Genomic DNA, 21019 nt, shown 5'->3' with positions numbered 1-21019 from the left:
TTTTGATGTCAAGCTATTCAAAAAGCTTTATTATGATATTTCTTTAAACATTGTCCACTTTCCCCCCACTTATCCACAGCAAACCTGTCAGACTGACAGCACTATCTGTCAAACACTGCTGTGAATGTGCAACAGTGCATGAAAAGATGAATAAAAATAGCACAAAGAGAGCGATGAGAAGCTCGACTCCCAGCGGAGAGGCAGCCTCTTCTCTCAGCGACCGAGTAAATACAACCACAGCCCAAACGAGTAGGAGGACGGCCGTCTGGGAAAGTGTCGCTCCCAGAGACGAAGTGTGGAGACGAGATACATCTTGTATGCCAATCGCGTCAGCTGCCCAACTCCAACTTTGATTATTAAGAAGAAAAAAAAATTCAGAAATGATGACGATGATGAAAACCACTCCCAGGTTCAACCTTGACTGTGTAAACCCTCCCAAGAGCTGCCAGATGGTTCTACGGATCAAAGCCGTTGGCATTTATAATAATGACCCACTTACAAAAAAAGGAAAGAAAGAGGAGAGTATCAAAGGTCTATGTACATAAAGGAAGCAAGAGAAGCACTTAAAGTGAATGTGAAAGGGGAATGTCGCGAAAATAACAGTTTAGAGAACCGAAAAGAAGGAAAAGGAGTTTGAGGGAGAATGGGATTTTTTTTTTTTTTTTAAAAAGGTAAAAGCTGTCGGCAACAGGAAACTCAACAAGGATAAACATTGAAACCTACTTTTTAAATACATTTTTGGGGGTTTTGCTATAGAGATTTGTCCTCGTTTTATTCACCCGATCTCTCCCTCTCATCAATCAGCATCCTGAAATGTCTTTGGTTTTGTTGCGCCGCTGGAAGCGCGTCTCAACGGGGTCGAAGCCTTGCTCGTTGGCTCTGAACAGAGCCCAGGCGGGAGTCTTGGCCATGTAGTCCAGGGCCGAGAAGGCCCGCTGGCCCCCGCTTTCTCCTTGAACCTGGACCAGATCCTGGAAGCGCTCGTAGTCGATCCACGTCCACCACTCGCCGTCCACCTTGAACTAAAAGCACACACAGAGAAGAAGGGGGGGTTAAACAAGGTGGTGGAAGATGAGCGAGCAGCAGCCATCCAAGCTCTGTTTGTCGATCCGTACGTGGAAACCTTTTTAAGACATTTGTAATGATAACTGGACAAATCTTTTCAAAATTGGACAGATATAACTGCTTCTATTCTTCAATTAGCCTTTGTAATATATATATATATATTTTTTTTTAAGGCTCTTTTCTAGAGGGACTCTGAACAAAAGTGGTAGTGCTCATTAACACCACAGGGGTCGCCAAAATACACACAGTTATAGTTCCTCGTAGTAGCTCTGATCTGAAAGGACCTCCACAAAAATCAGCAAATCAAAAGCTAATAAACAACATAAACCTTTTAGTTTTTTCATACAGCACATTTCTTACAAATGGATGCAAGGCAATATGCTCAGATAAGTAGGGAGAAATAAACGGAGTATCGCTCATGTAGCATGATCTAAAGATGTGATCAAAGAGATCCACGGTGCTGATAGAGCTTCTCGCTCTTCAATCTGCCGCCCGCTGTTAGTTTAGTCTTTAAATGGTTAAAGACATCCTCCCTTCTCCTCAGATCTCTCCTATCAATCACTGCCACTACTTCGCCCGACATCCATCCATCTTGCTAAATATAGGGAAATAAATGGACAGAAGGAGCCGAAGAGAGAGAGAGTGTGTGTGTGAGTGTGTGTGTGTGTGTTTGAAAGGCGAGTGTTAGAGAGAGAGAGACCAGCTTTATAGTTTGACTGTGACGGAGAAGCCTCCCAACATCATTCTGCCTCTCTAATCCTGCTTGTGCTCCCAAACCAGCCAACAGGGGTGAAGAGCGTGACCTCTGCTTTCCCTGCATGCAACTGTGCTCTCCAGTCGATACAATGCCATGTTTCCCTCGCTTGTCTGCGGAGAAGGGGAAGACTGAGGAGAAACAGGGAGCACCTTCAAAATTCCTCGATGACTTTATTCAGCCGTTCATTTTGTTTCTATCATATGCGACTGAGTGCAACATGGTGCAGAGTCGTCTCTCGGGGACGATTGTTGTGCTTTTAGCTCTCAGCGTTTCGCATTTTAAAGGTTTGTGGCTGCTGCGGCCCGGACGACCCCCCGTGTGTGCACTGTGGCTTCCTTAAAATCCTCAGACTGAGCTGGCATTACATCACTCAACGTTCTCAGAAAAGCACCAGTTCGAAATGACACAAAATGTAGTCATGAAGGACTCGCATCTGCTTGCCGAGAGAAAGACTGAACTGCCATTTAGTGATGGAGATGGCGGTAGAGGCGTTGGGCGTTCTGAGCGCGAGTCGTTAGAGAATGCAGCTACCCACTGCATTGCTAATGAGGCCTGACAAAGAGGGGGTGTGGGTGGGGGAGATAATGTTTCTAGTAATGAGAAGGGAAGATATTTGTTTGGCCGGAATCTTGGCAAACTATTTGGGTCTCTAGGCAACAAAGGGAAGCTGTGCCGTCTGGGATGAGAACACGGCGGCCTGTTGTTTTCACTTGCGGAGCCGATCGCCGAGGACGACTTCCCCTCGGAGCACCCTCCTGTGTGTGCATTGATCAATGAGCTGTGCGGTACTTTCACACACACTCAGAGAACTAATGGAGGGCCGTCACGTCGCATCTCAGTCGGTGGGAAATGAAACTCGTCCCGCGTCACTACGGAGATTTGCTCTGTAAATTCCTTTTTTTATGCCGTCTTTGGAGAAAAAAAAAATCAAAATAAAATGGGGAGACATTTTTATTGGAATAGTTTTTTTCTTCTTTTTTTAGTGATAGCCGACCCCGTCCGTGCTGCATGTTGTTGGCATAACATTTTTATTGTTTTGCATACAGCAAATCAAATATTTTCTGACTTTGAACTGGGACTCAAATTTGTTTTCAAAGCCAATGTCCTCTTCTTGCCTTTAAGCAGGGACACAGCCACAAACAAACATCCACCCAGGGAACAGAATGCAGCCTTCCTGCCAGGGTGTACAGGCCAGCGCCAAGTAATTTTCTGGCGGCCTCAAAAGCTCCCATTTGGTGAAAAATACTACAGACCTGTCAGCAAAGTGGTGACGAAATAACTGAATAAGAACAGCAATTGTAGGCTTAATTTATATTTCCCGTGCAACTGTGAAGTAGTTTGAAATAATTCATGCTCTTAATTTGTAGTAAGAAACGTTATTCCCATTCTGCTGACATGGCATGAATGCAGCAAAAGTGCAAGTAGGTAACGACAGAGCTGCAACGATTATCGATTCTCAGAAATGAAAACAGTCACCGACTATTTTGACAATCAATTTGAAGCAAAAATGGCAAAAAATGCAGTTTCCAGCCTCTCATATGTGGAACTTTCCTGCATTTCTCTGTTTCCCATCGTATTTAACTGAATGTCTTTTGGTTTTGGACCGTTAAAACAAGATGTTTAAAGACATTACTTTGGACTGAGAAACTGCGATGGACATGTTTCATTATTTTCTGTCATTTCATAGACCAAACGATCTAAAATAAATCACTCATGAAGATATTCAGTGAGTTGCAGCTCTCGTCAGACGCTTGTTGGCTGTAGCACTTTGGACGGATTAAAAAACAAAGTTTCATGATCTGTCAGATTTCTGATGCATATTTAAAGATTTGTTTTGTCTCATTAAGGAACGAGAAGTATTAATAAATCTGACAGGACGTTTGACTGCCTTCAGTCGGACTCACTGTGAAACACAACAGGTCAACCGATCTGAGAGTGAACAGGTCTTTCAGGATGAGGGTTGTGACTCCATAACACCGTCCTCAGGGAGGAAAAAAAGAAGAAAAAAGGCAGAGACGGATGCGAGAGGACGGAGAATAGGGACGAGGGAAGAAGAGACGAAAGAATGGGAGATGAAAGAGAGAAAAGGCTGGCAGAGAAAGTAGAACGAGGGGCGAGAGAGGTAGAGAAATGCTTTTCAATGGGAAGATCCCAGCGGTTGAAAAGAAACTAATGATGATGATGTGTCAGCACATCATCATGCGTGCTGCAAAAGAGTGATCTCTCTCTCTCTCTCTCACACACACACACACACACACACACACACACACACACACACACACACACACACACACACACACACACACACACACACAGCTCTGATGTCTTTTAAAAGACACATCAAACAGCAATATTGTCCAACTGGAACTAGAAGATCTGAGAACTGTGCAGTAAGCGCACACGCACAAACGGAACATTTTAAACTCTGCTGTTATGTAAGTTAACATAAAAAAAGAAAACTAGGAGGACTTCATATTCTGGATTCTCTTCCTGCTGAGACGTTGCTGCACGGAGAGACATTCAGGACGCCGAAGACACTTAACAGAGAAACATCAGACTCTTCGTTCGCGGGAGGAAGCTAAAAAATGCTTTCAGTTCCCAAACTGCTGGATTATTGATGACTGCCAAAACTGAAGAGTAAGTAAGTCAACTAAAAAAGAGAAGGAAAGCCGTCAGTATCTGTATTAGCCACAGTGGCACGGCGGCGTATTTGGGCCATTGTAGGTAAAACATACAAATAAATTAATTATGAAGCCAGGGGAGGGTGATGATGTTGGGAGAATGTCTGAGATTAAATAGCATAATAAAAAACATTGCAAATCTCTCAAGCTGTGTCTGTATGGAGTCACAGATGTCCTCAAATCAAATGTATCAATCTGTCAGCAATTATTATTTATATTAAAAAAAAGTAAAATAAAAGAATAAAAGACATTTCTCTCACAATTTAATGGTAATTTCTTTCATTTTTATTTAATAATAGGGACATGGGTAAAATTGTATACATTTCCGATGAATAAAATCAAGTTCACGTTATTTCAATAGATAGATAATAACAATAAACAATAGATTTTGTATATACCCTTTAACAATTTATTTTGAAAGACGGACATAGTAACATGTGCCCTTTCGATAACATACCAATTTCGTTGCTAGCTCCCCTTCTCAGTCTACGCATATATTTATGCATATCTCTCCCACATCACCATTTATTTCTTATTAATTTTTCTCCAGTTTCATTATACAATAACAACCTTGATACACGTTCTACCCTGCAATTTTACAAAGAAGTGCAAGTCCATCTTTGTCCCAAATTTAGAAACACACACCCTGATGAGAAACACGGTAGGAGAAAAGAAAAAGCACAATTTCAAGGTTTGAAACTGAAGGTCTTTTGTGCCGTTACTAAAAAGCTCCTTAACAAAAAACAGGCTGTGAGTGCAAACCACTGTTCATTCTTCTCACGGAGGCTCAGCCAGAGCTGTTAGTTAACAGGCAGGTAGACGCTGCTTCAGAGCGATCTGCGGGGCCGAAGGCAGGAAGTGGAAAGATGTGAAGAAAATGAGAGCGCGTATATATATATATATATATATATATATATATATATATATATATATATATATATATATATATATATATATATATATATATATATATATATATATATATATACACAGACATGTTGTGGGCGAGGAGCTGCAAATGAATTGAGGTGCAAATGAGTTGAGCGGCTGCACAAATGGCCCCCGATGTTATTGTGTTGGTGAGAAAAGAATGGAGAGAAGAAAAAGAGAGACAGAAGAGGAGTGATGACAAAGAGGTGAAAAAGAGGAAGGTGGAACTTAATTCTGTGAAATATTGATCGGGTGTCCTTGCTGGTGTGTGAGGAATAGAGGGAACAACTGGATGTTTAACACCTCATTTGTCACAGGCGAGTGTGTGTGCTTTGTGTTGTCCAGAAGGTAACGACAGTGAGGATTATGATGATAGTTGTTTGCGTTAATACACGGCCTACATGTCAGTTCATTGCAGAAACCGCCTCTCATCTGAGTTTAGGGTGACCTTTAGAATTGTTGGTATTACAGAAAACATGTTTCTTGACTGCGTTCAGGATAATAAAATCCCAACTCATTTTAACAAGGTAATTTAGCGATAAGAGAACCGTCCTAATTTAGGTATTTCCCAAGTTAGGGATCCGAAATTAGGATGGCATGAAGCCCGTCCTACAAAGAAAAAAGAAAAAAAAGAAGCAGCACTGTTGGTTGGTCTGGTATGTATGCCAAAGAAAACAACATGAACACTGAAATGTAATGATTGAAAGGCTACTCAAACTGTATGGTGACACTTTAAACTTCTCGGACCATATATTAATGATACATATATATTTATCGATTGTCCATCTCGAGTAGCCGACCGATACATAAGCGAAGAAACGGGCAGTCTCGTGTCCATTCTAAACATAGATACAGGTATGACAGGGAGTGCTGACTGAAGAATCCCACCCACAGTCATAGTAAACATATTTAAAGATAAGATAAGATCTAAATTACATTTCAGAATGAACACCTGACGTCCATCATTCTTCATAACAGGGATGTTTCTGTTGTTTGATCCCAGAGACACTCAACAGTTGAGTCCAGTTCGGCTCACATTGCTGTTTGATTAAAACTTCATACATAAAGAAGGTCTGTCATAAGACATTCAATCATTTCAAAATTCAGAATTTCAAACTACTGTGAAACTGCTTGGAGACGTTTATTTTGACTTTTTAGCTTCTTAGATACCGGTAAGCAACTCGTGCTGCATTTTACACAAAAACATAAAATAAGCTTTTACACTGTGTGGTAAAAAACTAAACAATGATCTCTCTCGCTCTCTCCCCCTTCAAGAGCTTTAAAACTTTGATTGAACATCAAGTACAATGTTCATGTGTGTGTGTGAGTGATGGAGAGGTGTGGCTGTCGGAGAGAGACAACATGGCAGTTAATCATCATTCATTAAATATAGATCGATAGCTTCCCCGGCAGAACCCACCACTGACTGTGGGTTAGCCGCCGTTAGAATAAACCACACTGATGGTTGCATATATATAAACTGCAGTGACCCGTCTGGAAAGCCTCTCTAAAAGAAAATGGAGATGAAGGATGTTTGCGTCCGTTTCTGAAAAGAGCTGCTGCAGAATAAAAACCAATGCAAAGCGTATCACCACATTATTCATCATTGCGTGTGAAGGGAAGCTCATGCGGCTCCACAGTCGGAGTCCACTGACAACGTTGAGAACTGAAAGTAAACTGCACCAAATACTGTCAGCAAAGTGAGTGTACAGGATACACTTACTTTAACTTTTTTACATTTTTATTTAGTTGTGCGATTTCTGGTTCAGGTAGAGGGTAAAGAGATCACTAGTCTTTATATTAGCCCTGACAGCATAAACACATCCATCTATGGCTAAATAGATTTAGTTTGACCTGATGATTTAGCCACATTTGACGCAGAGGACGATGTGGTCAGTGCTCGGTTCAGTTTAATCCAGAGAAGAACAATTTATAATCATAATCCGGAAAGAGTCCAAACTGAAGAAGTTGCTGAATCCTTAAATTAAGGGGTCTTTGAGCATATAGTCATAAATGAGCACAACAGATATAAGGCTGATGGGTGCAGTAGTATGGGAGGTTAACCGTGGACAGGCAGAAAGACACAAACAAATACATCATCTCCTGGTGGTGATCATAACAAAAAAAGGGCACATAATCTAGAGCAAAGTATGAGTATTACTTTTTAGTTAGTGTCTTGAACTTCACACAATTACTAATCAGCATTAATGACATAAAACGCTTTCCATATTGTTAACACTAGTAGCCCTGCTGATGTGCGCATCGTCTCTTTCCTTGGCCAGCATCCATTACATCTTGTACAGAATATTGCTCATTGAGTATGGAATATTTTCTGGAGGGTTTAACACACAATAGAGTGCTGAAGTTGAATGTTATGGCTCACTGTGTGTAATTGGTTGAGAGTAGGGCTGCAACAACGAATCGATAAAATCGATAAAAAATCGATTATCAAAAGTGTTGGCAACGAATTTCATTATCGATTCGTTGTGTCGCGCGATTATTACGCCGGCAATAAGTCGCGGAGAAGAAAAAAAAAAAAGAGCGCAGCAGAGCAACTGGCCGGCCAGCGTATCTGAGATTGGAGTGAGACACGAGAAAAGCTGAGGTTGTGATGTTCTCATAAATAGAAGATCTTTGACAAGTCGAGTCTTGGCCAATCAGCGTCTTCATGTTCCTCAAACTTGTTTTTAATGGAAGCTAGTCAGCTTGCTATCACGTTAGCTAACGTGTTTGGTTGTGTATTGTCGTTAAAGTTATGTTATGTTCCGTTACAGTTCAGTCTTGCTTGTAAAAAAACGTAACGTGATGAAACATGCCGTCACCCCCCGGTCTGGTTCAGTTCACGCTGTCACTCGTTAACGTTAAACCGGCACACCGGCGGATCTGGCTGCAGGTTTTTTTTCTAATTTTTTTTACTCAAAGTAGAATGAAGCAAATCACGTAGTTGGGCTTAGCCAACAACGTGACGTCGTGGTCATAAGAGACCCAGAATGAAAGAGTTTAAGGAAGAGGACGCTCTATATGGAGCAGTACAGCTTCCCTCTGTCCCAGTATTTCATACATATTGATAAAGCAGGGTATGCTAAATGCAGCCTCTGGAGGGATCAATTACAGTAAAAAGGGCTCACATTTGGCAGATGTAAAGCATAGATGTGCATGTTTTTAGTGTTAGTCCATTTTGTTGTTTTAATTAACAGCTCAGGGATGTTCAAGGAGCAACCTGTTTGTGCACTTTCTGAAGATGTTTTGCACTGTCACTTCTGTTCTTGAATAAAGGGTTGGAAATGAACGTTTTTTTGATAAAAACATTTTTTTATCGAGATTAATCGAAACAATAATCAACCGATTAATCGATTATTAAAATAATCGTTAGTTGCAGCCCTAGTTGAGAGTGCAGATAGGGTGCGTCGGGTTATGTGGGTCCCTCTGAAGCGGAGCCAACTTACCTTGGTGTGCGCGATGAGCAAACAGTTGGAGTGCTCGTGTTCGCAGGCGATCTCATACTGAGGCAGCATGTCAACCAGCTGCTGGACGAAGGCGACCACTTCCTGGTGCCAGGGGACGTTGGCCATGGTCAGGGTGCTGGCGGAGCTTTCCCCGCAGTACGTCACTCCCTGCACACACGAGCACGGGGTCAGAGATGTAAGCACACAAAAGACCGGGGCTTCACATTTCATTCTCTGACGGGTACTGGACTATTAGGCCTGATAAGAACATATATATGTATGTTTAAAACATTCACTTTTAGGATCAAAGACAACAGTAACCTTAATAGTGCATTTAAAACATCAAACCTAATAACGTATCAATACATTACAAACACACTAATGAACATATAAGATCTAACTTCTTTGTTTTCAAAATAAAAAAAAAGTATTACAGTCAGTGTATTAATATATTTAAATATATGATTGACAAAAGGTTTTACACAGCAGCAGCAGCTTGAGAGTTGACATATCTTCCCATTCAGCGGGTGTGAGAAATGGAGTAGGAAGCGGTAAACCATCTGGCCTATGCCATAAAAATCAATCAGGCTGGACGCTGAGTGTTTTCTGATCAATAGCGACTGTGCTGTGGTTACAAGCCAGGAGGAGGGAGAGGCAACTGACAAGGAGAACAACAGCTCCCCATGGCAGAGACAAGCTATTGACGGGCTGTGGGCGGAGAGCTGAAAGGTGTGAGGGAGCCATGAAGGGAGCGCGTCTTTGATGCCGGTTCTGTATGAAGTGAAGCACTCGGCAGGAGGCTTCACACCAGGACCCTCCAATATTCAAAGATCGTTTATTGCACAACCTAATGCGGTTGTAGCCCGTTTGTAACACACGCATGACGAACAAAACACAGTAGAGTACATCCCTGTGGTGTCCATCAACTTTGACTGGGTTGGAGCACCAAGCATCATGAAGTAAACAGAGTCCTCCTCCTCTCGCCCCCCCGGAGTCCTGCTCTCCACCCGTCAAGTGCAGCTCGATTCGAGACCACGATGGCTCCGGGTCTTTGTGAAGATGTGGGCTCAGCGGTCACCAACATCCCGCTGCTTTCATCCATCTTATTTTTCTTTGACCGGGCAGCCAGGATAGCCAGGAGCATGCTGGGTAGTGGAGTAGTCTCCCCACGCTTCCTTTTCTGATGTTGATGAATGTATTCCGTCATGTGCCATTAGTGACAAACAACAAATAGCTACCGACCGCAGCATGTACATGCCATAGCAAGATATAGCAGACCTGCATCAGCAATCCTCAGATTACAAAGGACTTTTTTTTTTTTTTTACAAAATCTGAGTTATGATATACATTTAAGAATATTTGGACATCTCAGTTCCTAAAGAAAAAACATCATAATATTGGTCGAATTTCTTAGGAGATTTAACCTTAAATTGCACACAAATAATATTGTAGAGGGTGCAGATGCATCTTATGCTGAACATGCACAATTTTTAGAGCATTGCAAGTTGTTTTACTCACTTGAGCATTTGTTAACAAGTCTCTATCTTTATACGCACACACACAACCTGTGTGTCAGCGTGCTGTAATAGAGCCATGGCAGCAGCTGCTACAATGCTACCGTAATTCTCTGAAGTGTTGGCCAGAAAACACTGTCTGATCCTCACCCAGTGAGCTCATGGAAGAGAAAACAAGAGGAACCGTCTCTTTCTGTGTGTGTGTGTGTGTGTGTGTAAAAATGTTTGTGAGCACGATAACGATGAAGTCAAGCATTTAGCTATTTTGTCTTTCTGGTTACTGTATAATCTCTGAAGCAAACAAAAACCTTTGTGCAGTGGATGTGGAGAAACCTGCATAAGCCCATTGTTCCAGTGAGCCATTCATAACCAACCTCGGCTGCACAGCTTTACGCTCCACGTACTGTGTCATATTGCAGTCTTTGAGATGATCGTTGGTCAAAACCATACACAAACGAGTATTAGATTATGCTTTATTACTTAGTCTTACCTCTCATTTATTTATATGCTTCTTTTTTCGAGATCGGTAAAACAGTTCTACGAGGCTACGAGAAACCAGACCCTGTGGATCTTCCCACTTTATCCGTCAGCATTATTCTGACTTTTGCAAATTATCTGTAGTACGCTCTATTACACTCTGGGAAGTTGAACTGTTGAAGTTGAAGAAAAAACAGCTGTTTCTTCCAGAAACCTCCACCAATCTGGTTGCTGAGCTGAGGCCAGAGTCCTAAATTAAATAAAGAGGACTTTATACCCATGAAAGAAGTGGTTTGCATGAGGAAGAGAGAAAAAGTCACTCGCTTTTCTCCGTGGCAGATCGCACACAAAAAACATTCTTACAACAGTCTTCCATTGGCCCGGCTATTTCACATCTATTGGAGCCCGTCCACTGAGTGGCCAGAGGGGGATCTCTGCAGCAGGTTTCTTCGGTAGTTTGACCACATACGTCTTTGCAGGAGCTGGGTGCCCGACAGAATTGATGAGGGGACCGACTTTGGCGTTATCAGCCTCGCCCGGAAGCCCCACTGAATAAAGATCAACGACTCAGCGTACATCTCCAGGAATGGGGAGCGAGCGATAGGAGATGGGAAAAGATCTGGGAGATATACACGGAGGGAATGAATGCACTGTTACGTAGAGGACGTTGTGAGAGGCTGGGCGGGACAAAGGGAAAGAGTAAGAGCCTTTCACTTGTGCACAAATACCTACGTGTTTCGCCTTTAATGGAATTTATCCAGGCTGATCGTCAAGGCCCCCCCCTTCACTGTGCACAAAATAAAGCTGTGTTCGTTCGACCAAATGTATCTCTTCGCCCAACAACTTATCCCTCTCCTCTATTTTGGTGATCCATTTCCTTCCTAGGCGAGTGAGAGACCAGTGGCAGGTAAGAGGCATTGATTGGACACCGACATGATTAAGCACACATCGGACAACAACTGGACAGTAAATCGCACAGGATGAATGGGTCCCACCACGTAAAATGACGGACTAATAATGAATGGTTCAACGACAAAGGTTGCTGCGGCTGGTGATGGGGGACAAACACATCCACAAGCAATGCATCATATTTATTACAAAATGCATCTGCACCCAAAATCAGCTGTTCCCTAGGACCAACACTTCACCTCGATGAACACATGCACAGCACTCATGTCAATCTAACGTGTAATATATATATATATATATATATATATATATATATATATATATATATATATATATATATATATATATATATATATATATATATATATATATATATATACACACACACACACACATACATATACATATACACACACACACACACACACGTAGGTAGATAGACTAATTGGGAAAGTGTCCATGTGTCCACGACAATGCCCACAACAGTGCGTCTGCCAACTGACCCGTACGGGTGAGCTGGAGACTCAGTTGCCCGTTTGTGTGAAACATATATACTGTTCTGTTATATTCTGTTAGACCTCCGAAACCATCCGTGGGCAGTGAGCTCTATCCATTCAGTGTCTGTTCAATAAATTACTCAAAGACATTTGAGAGTTTCCTCATCGCGTTTATTTCTCACTACAGCTCATACACTGCGGCTGATAATACATGAACTGCTTGTTCAACCCACCCCAGCCTGCAAACTAATCCTGCCGATTAACGGCTAATGATCGGCTATCGAGGGGTTGATTATCTTCTTTTTTTTTAAATAATGAAATTAGCATCCCTAATAGATAGATAGATAGAATGAAGAGCCATATGTTTTTAGGGCTGATATACTAACAATAGTTTAGAGCAGGAAAAAGCTGAAACAGTCGATTAATTGTCCGATACCTGTATACATCTGAACTGAACATCAAAGTAACCTGAAACCGGGTCTGACATGACATGCGCTTGTCTGTTTCCCACAAAATCAGCTGTTCCCTGGGACGGCAAGGGTTAAGCCTACATTTTCTCACATCTATGGCTAGAGCGCCAACAATTTACTGCGACGCCTGTTTTTTCCTTTTATTTCTTACCCATCTGTCTACATAGTTAGGAGGAACCCACTCAACATTGTTAAAAAAATGGTTCCAATGACAAAAACAAAAAAACTCCAAGAGTAAACCTAAATGACAATTAAGGCACTTATCGAAAATAGACATAATTTGTTGCCTTTACAGGTGCTTTCATTTTCCACCAAATCATCTTCTGAAATCCCTTGCTTTCTGGCCGTTGGCATTACATTGGCCTTCATCTCCAGCTAAATTAAAACACAGCAGATGAATGTTTAACTACACCAAGAAAGGAGACCTCATATCCTTTATTTTATTAGCCTTGAAGGGATTTTCAAATGTTTATGTCTCCAGCCTTGGATCTCTCAGAAAAAACATGTTCTCCCTAGAGTTAGTTAGTTAAGACCAAGGATGTCAGTAAATTTGCATCTGGAATAATCTATGCTTAAATTTCTACGTTTCTGAGATACAAAGTTGCAAAGTGTTACCATGATGTTGTGTCTCTGAAGCATTGAGCTACTCTCATTATATTGCATAGTTTACATAAACTTTATTATTGCCATCCAAACCATTCCACAGAGCTGATGCTAATGCTCTGGACTCCCATCAGTCACGGCTAATTTGAGAGATGGTGAAATGATGGAGCGACTCACTCCATCATACTGCCACCAGTCCATCCTGAGACGCACTAATTACTGAGCTCACGGTGCTGCAGTCGATAGCGCGGCCAAAGCGCGGCAGCCAGAGGGGGTCATGTGTTCAGTAGAGAACGCGGCGCTGCTCACGGGCAGGTGGAGGGGGGGGGGGGGGGGGGGGGGGCGACACGGAGGAGATCATTTAGAGATGAAAGACAAGAGAGTGATGAGAAAGAGAGGAGAGTTCAGCCCAACGGCGACCCTTTAACTGTTGCCAGTGAGACTGATTAAGTAATTGATTGTCAGGATTAGAGGAAGATTTCACTGTGATTTTCACCGTCCCGAAGGTCAGGCTTTGAGGAAATGAAACGCTCAATACAATTTATGAAGACAGGGACATTCATCTTTATCAACTGTAGACCTGGGTTTTGGACAAATGCCAGGCCAAAGGTGGGTATGAAATATGAAACTGAAACACATTGCTGCACCATCACCAAATGATCATCTGCAAGAGAGTAGCGCTGAAACCAATGTTAACGCTAATAATCTCTTAATTTTCCTTTTCCGAGTTTAGTTTGGTCTATGAAATGTCAGATAAATAAAAAAAACAAAACACAGATTGGTCCATTCATTTTTTGATTTTTTAAAATAATTATGCAGATTTCCACTGGGGTTCCTTATGTATTCAAATTTGAACGCTGACATGTTTTGGCGTGCTTCTAAAAACATTTTCCCACATGACGCGACGTAGGTTTCTGCACGACGTTATGTTCATATATACATATTCATAGTAATATATTATTAGAGTAATTCAGATGGCGGTCGGCACGCGCCGAGTTTTGGTGAACGAAAGCCCTTATATCTTTTTCTCTTTAACAGAATACAGGATACATATTTAGTTATTGCCCAAATTTAGCAGCTAATGTAGACTCAGCTAGTGCTGCCGTTCACATTAAAACGTAACCTTATTGATAAACTTACTGTGGTGACCTACGTCACTGCTTTTGGCTGATGGCTGAAAGGGTGTTTCCATTTGTAAAACATGCAAGAGAAAGTCGGTTGACCTGTAAGTTCTCAAATTTCTTTCATCTGAAACCTCAGGCATTAACCCCACGATGATGTAAAAACAGGAAGCAGCACATCTTTACAGGGAACCAGAGAATCTTCAGCACTGATCAGTGATAACTGATAACTATTGAATCGACAACAGAGGTGTCTTTAGGTCATTCATAGAGGGTTTGTGTGTTTTCTGCATATTGATCTTCATCTCCTCCAGGAAAAAAGAAAATGGTCATGGATTGATGAGTTCTGCTCTTGTTCTATTTTTGTGTCAAAAAAAGGAAGCATTGCATGAACAAAACTGTGAAAATGTGGGTGCAGCTTAATTATAATAACATCTCAGTTCCTGTGTAAAGACACATTTGATGGGTATATCTGATTGCCTGTCCAATGCCATGCTCCCTGCTGTCTTGTTAGTGTTGGGCTCGCTCTGATATAATGAAATGCCATGTGGATCAATACACACTCCTACGAGAAATCTTTACTAGAAAAGCCAGCGAAGTTTCAGTGCGCAACTTTGACTCAGAAGTGTGAGGGTTTTTGTTTTCCAGTCATTAACAGCACATCATAAAGCCTTTGAGCAAGTTGTTAATTATTAAGTAGCAATAAAGCAGACCATGAAAGTAGAAACAAAATCTGCTTAATGTAGAGGAAAGAAGGAGACGGATATGGGAATCCTTTAATTGCGACATGGCTGGTCAAATTTTTGCACAGATTACATAAAAAAAAAAATGCTGTGACATTTACAACGCATGACACATTTGAGTGCAGATTTAAAAACAGTAAAACGGATCGAAGGAGGCAAAGAGTGAAAAATAGGGGGAAGTAAAGAGAAATGAGCAGGACATGGGTACATCACTACACAACAGACAGAAGAGATACGAGATTTCTATTTTCTCTCAGAGATGGGACAACTTTATTCTCGTTTTATTAATGCTCTGAATATTCTATATTGCCCTTATAAATTAAAGAATAAAAAGATAACAATTAAAAAGGGTTACTTTGGTAGCTTCCAAAAATATTTTCCCACGTTTGTGTCCCAGCTAACACTGCAGTCAGCAATCGCCAAACCGACTGCAGTGCAATCGCAACTTCTCTCTGTCGATGTGCGTCCACTAGAAGTGCTCGCTTTTGCCACTGAGAGGCTGAAATGTTTTATTATATGTAAGCTGATTTCCACAATGTGGAAGTAGAATTAACTTGAGCAAGACGGACGATAAAAAACGGACCAGATCAAGCAAAAGGGCTGCCGTGTGCAGGTTGATCACTCAATGCTGGACCAATTAAAAAAAATGGTTGTCCCCATTAGTTTGTTAGACACAAAAACATGGGACAATAATGTACATTAATAAAAGACGCCAAAGGAAACTCTTTAGGGAGAGTGAACTAGATGTACTTGAGGACCAAAAAATGACTGCAGTTTAAAAAGAGACTTGTACAGCGCAAAGACGCATGTTGAATGAGTGTCGGGGTGACAAAACTTGAAAAGCACGTTTTAATGTTTCTGAGGTTATCAACTCATTGCAGCTTTAGACTGCGTAGACTGAGTATGTTTGCACATATGGCCACAGGTATCCCCCAGAAGTACAATTCCAGCTTGAACCGCCACACACCGCTTCCCATTTTGTGTTGTCGTGAATGGGTGCAAAGACATTTCACCGGCTGGACAATGGACAGAAAGTGACGTGATGAACGCGTCTCCACGAACGTAATTAGGGCGCCGCGCATAATTGATGGGAGGAGAGTGAGCGTTTGTTAGTTTTAATATGGGCACATGGTGCCAGGCCAGCAAGATTCCCAAAAACACTTAATTAGTGGGAACAGGAAAAGCACCTTCTCCACACACCCATACCCACACCCTTTCGGCTCCATAAAGAACCAGCTCAGTTCCCATGGTAATTTATGCTGAGAAACTAACTTGGTCAGGGGCTGGACAGGTCAACTGTCAGGCTAAGCAGAGTTCATGATCGATTGTATCCATGTATGTGAGGTTACATTTGTGTTTTCTTTTGTGCAATATTCTAAAAACTAACAGGTTTCATGGTATAACTACCCGTTTGAATGGATTGAGCAATAATATGTTGTTTAGATTACATCAATATTTTTTAAATGTGTCAAATGAATGTGGAGCTACATCACAGATACATAGGGATTGACAATCATGAGTAATAGTTTTTGCACCAAAAAAAAAAGTGATACATTTTCTAATGTTAAGCAATCTGAAAAACTAACTTTTCTTGTTCCGATTAAAGATGAAGGAAGCAAAAAAGTAAAAGAAATAAGAATTTGAATCGGTGTGAACTGTGAGCTCAAGCGAGTGTGTTTTATCTTCCCTGGTCTGCCTTTTTTTTACTGCAACGCTGGTTTAACTGATGATCTGCAGATAGTGCTTAAGTGTCTAGTGTGAACAGTTAAATCAATAAGCTGCAAGAGGCAGCAACATTATTATTTCCAGCATGTACGTGCTGGCACACGCTCAACAAAATAAGTTGGGTCATAACTAATTCTGGTGTGCTGCTATTTCTGCAGCATCAGCACCTTGATGCAAAAACCAGAGGAAAAGAACAGAGACGTGGAGAGCATGTTAACAAGTTGCTCTTGCTGCTTTAAAGAAGAAAATAAATGTAAAAAAGAAAAATCAGTCTCCTGATTAAATGCATATTTTCATTGAAATATTTATGAAAGCGTGTAATTACATTTCCTCATTATTCTCTCTCCGAGATGACGACACTTCAAAAGCAGATGTCAAGGGTGTGCATTGAGAGCGCAACACAGATTTGTTTATACTGTCTTCATAAGACGACCAGCAGATCCATTATCCACTGATTATGCCCTGAAGGGGGGCGAAGAGCATAACTTAGTAAGCATGGGCCGATACATAAGCTTACACAACTGTGATCAGGAAAAACACGGAAAATGTCAACAAAGGCAAGCGCTTCCATAAATGGTGTATGATGCATCATTTGGACTCTGTTCCTCTCTGTTAAGGTGTCTGAGAGTAAGGCACTTAACACCGGAAAAAAACTCCCACCTGCTGCCGGATGAGAGCGTTTGTTCTGGGCAGTTCCCCGGTGTGATTCTGTGCATCTGTGCTGCTTAAAAGAGAACCATTCAGCTCAGTGAGCAGAGCCTTGAAACGTGAAGGTTAAAAGGAAAAAAGAACCCCGATAGCTGGGAGAAACGGGATCCCAGCGGCGATGGAAGTCGGTTACCAGGTAGCGCAGGACAATCGGAGATGCGCTCCGGATTATGAATGAGCGGATGCGAGGAGGGATTCCCGTGTGATGGCTCCGTGTGGGGAGAGGCGCTTCATGAATGCCAACTGTGTCCGTGGGAAGCCTTTCACCTATTCTCATGGCACGATGTGTCATGAGACACACGAGGGGATTTGTGCGAGTGTGTGTGTTTTTTCTTACCAGTAGCTGAACATGCCGATAGTGTACAAATTCAATACAAAAGAAGACAAAGAAAGACATTATACTTAATTAATCTCCTTGGGGAAATAGCTCTCTGCATTTAACCCATCCTTAGTAATTAAGCGTGAGGCCGCCGGGAAACAACTGGGGGTTTCAGTGTCTTGCTCAAGGACACTTCGACATGCGAACTATGGGGAGACCAGAGATCGAACCGGCTACCTTGTGGTTTCAGAACGACCACTTTCCCCATGAGCTACAGCAGCCCCCAGTGTGTTTAAAGCATTTCCCAGTGTAAGAATTTGCCAAACTGCTGCATTTTGTAAGCCACAACTTTACACCGTCTACTAGCACCTCTGCCTGAATCGTTACTGCGCATGTGCAACGTAAGCCGACAAGTGAGCCATCTCCACTTCGTTCTCATCTCTGTCGAGGCGCACATTCTCAGTAGTGATTTGGGAAAGGACATGTGGGTCGCGTAGCGAGTGATACGTGCTGTTGTTGTTCCTGCATCGGCAAAAGGCAAAGATAACATGATATGGGATACTCACCCATACCTGATCAGGCATTTTTGGCTGTATCGAAGGCCTTTCACATACTGGTATCGGAACAACTCTTTGGGGGAAAGACAGGACGAGGATGAGCGGATCATCTGTTCAAACCAATTATCTCGCACCCCCGCGGTGGAGTGAAAATAGAAAACAGAATCTCAGCTTAAGTTGACTTCAAAGGTCAGGGCTCTCTCTCTTATCTCTGCTATCTGAGCAGGAGATCATTACTTGTGCTGGCCTCTGAGTCCAGGCACGGTTTAAAAGGAACCGATGATAAACTGCACATTCACAGAACAGTACAGGCAGAATACTGTATGAAAGCTAAGAACTAAAGTTCCTAGTTTGATTATTTAGGTTTTATGCTGAAAGGATATGGATTACAAGCGATAATAAAGAACATTACCCTAAACAAAGGGTGTCCACAGCTCATTTAGACAAGCTCATTAAAAATGGAAAAAAGCAAACATGCGGGGCCCACTACAAACAAATAAATATTCATGACCGCATGAATTGAGTACTACAGCGGTATCAGCTGCCGTACCACCAGAGTTAAAAACTTCTTTCCTCTGGCTCTGAGACTCCTTATTCTCCACCCTCTATAATTAGTTTATTTTGGTGTATTTCTTATGGAGCAAAATAGCACTTCACTCCAAATCCCGTTGTGCAACCCTGTAATAAAATAACCGTGCAACCCTCGTCACCTAGCATGGGGAGAGCGGTGACATTGAATAGATGGAAACAATGAGATCATAATGCAGCAGTGGCACAAGGTAGAGAGGGCAAACACTGGCCATTATATTCAGATATGAAGCATCTATACTCAACAAAGTCGGGTCAAGTCTCAGTATAAATATTCTGTACGAAGATAGACGGATAAAATGAGGATGAGACGATGTTACTGTCAAACCCTCTCACCGCAGGGTTCCCACTCTTCTAGAGATCCAGTTCCAAGACTTTGAGAATGTTTTAAGTGATAATGCAGCTGGCATTGTGCCATAAACTAATGAACCCCTTTGTTTCTATGAATTATATTTACAATTTCTACCTTCAGTTAAGCTTTGCGCATTCTCGAGCCTGGCTCCGCAGTGCGAACCTCGGCTGACGGCATGCGTGCGATTTACGAGCACACACACAGAGGTCGTACGAAGAAAATGTACTGCCAAGAATCAAGACCACGAGGGTAAGCGGCAAAAAAAACATAAACCAACCTCCACAATGCCGAGGATGGGTTTGTAGTTATCTGTAAACTCATATTCATGGACTACTTCATTCGTTTTTTTTCACATAGCCATTAATAGAAACATTCCGTAAACATCATAATCTGCGTTGACGCGGCTGTGGACCTCAGACGGTTAAAGTCTAGAAGACCAACAAAACATTATTTTTTATTTGTTTAAATCAGTGTGAAAATGAACTGGCAGCCAATGCAGGGAGTTAAATTATCTTGTATTCTTGAACTGGTGATAATTTTAGCGGCAGTATTTTGGACCGATTGAAGGCGATGCAGGGCTTTGTGTAGATGGCGCTACAGTAATCAAGACCAGCATGGACAGCCCATGTGTGTTGTCCAGGGCCGGCGATTGCTATGGGCGAACTAGGCGACTGCCTAGGGTGACAAATGGGTTGGGGGCGCCCTCACAGCGCACATTTCAGCACTGTGAGCAATTCCCGACCACGCGACCGTGGGCGGGCGGCGCTGGCTCCTGCGAGCAGGGACGATTCAGCTGTGAGTTTTCTCATCAAGTACAGAGAGACACGCATATTGAGAAACGGGCGCTGTAAACATCTTAACGCTGATTGGCCAAAACACGTCACAAATCAAATATGTTCTATTACGGAGATGACAACAACTCGGCCAAAAATCAGAATTTTTTTGTCGAGAAAACGGGACGCTGATTGGTCAAGACTTGACACGTCACATCAAAGATCTTCTATTCCAAAGACGGCTCACTCCAAAAAAAAAAGAATCGTTTGTGCGGTCTGAAAAATGTGCGTGATCTGAAAAATGTATTGCGCGGCCACTTTGACTGGCCCGTGACATTTGCAAAAATGAAGCGGTCTAAACCATCTGGAGCACAGGGACGAAAACGAAAAAAGGAAGAAGAGGAAAAGAAAGTCAAGTATAGGGGTAAGTCTTCTCATCTCAGCCATTAAGGTGTCAAATGAAATACATGTATTATTGTGCATCACCTAATATTGGATGTTTCATTGTTGTCACTTAGGCTAGCTATAGCTAGCTAGCAACTGTTACTTTGCTAATTTGCTACGTAGGCTATTACTAGCAAACGTAACTTCACTGATAACCTACATGGATGTACATGTCAAAAGACCAGTATCTGGATCACGTATGCTAGTTATGAAAAGTACAGTTGCTGTCTACATTCATTATAAATGGCATAAGTTCTGTTTAGTGAATTCACAACTAGCAGGTGCATGCACACACAGTAACCATTTTGGGGATAGTGGTGGTGTTCACCCTTCTGTACAG

At 42.0% G+C, this 21019-nt stretch overlaps 1 protein-coding gene across 1 annotated transcript in view; it reads right to left on the bottom strand.

Moving 5' to 3' along the window:
• Window positions 1-800: 800 nt before the first annotated feature.
• tyw1 (tRNA-yW synthesizing protein 1 homolog) overlaps window positions 801-21019 on the bottom strand; it is a gene marked incomplete at its 3' end in the record, with an annotated part of 44132 nt that continues 23913 nt past the window's right edge. Inside the window, 2 exon segments of the mRNA XM_079224587.1 lie at window positions 801-1022; window positions 8880-9047. Of these exon segments, the coding sequence (XP_079080713.1) occupies window positions 801-1022; window positions 8880-9047 (390 nt within the window).

The sequence above is a fragment of the Taurulus bubalis genome (assembly GCF_910589615.1).
Source record: "Taurulus bubalis genome assembly, chromosome: 10".
Taxonomy (NCBI): domain Eukaryota; kingdom Metazoa; phylum Chordata; class Actinopteri; order Perciformes; family Cottidae; genus Taurulus; species Taurulus bubalis.
Note: the sequence above shows the minus strand (reverse complement) of the source record. Positions and strands in the feature narration are given on the sequence as shown.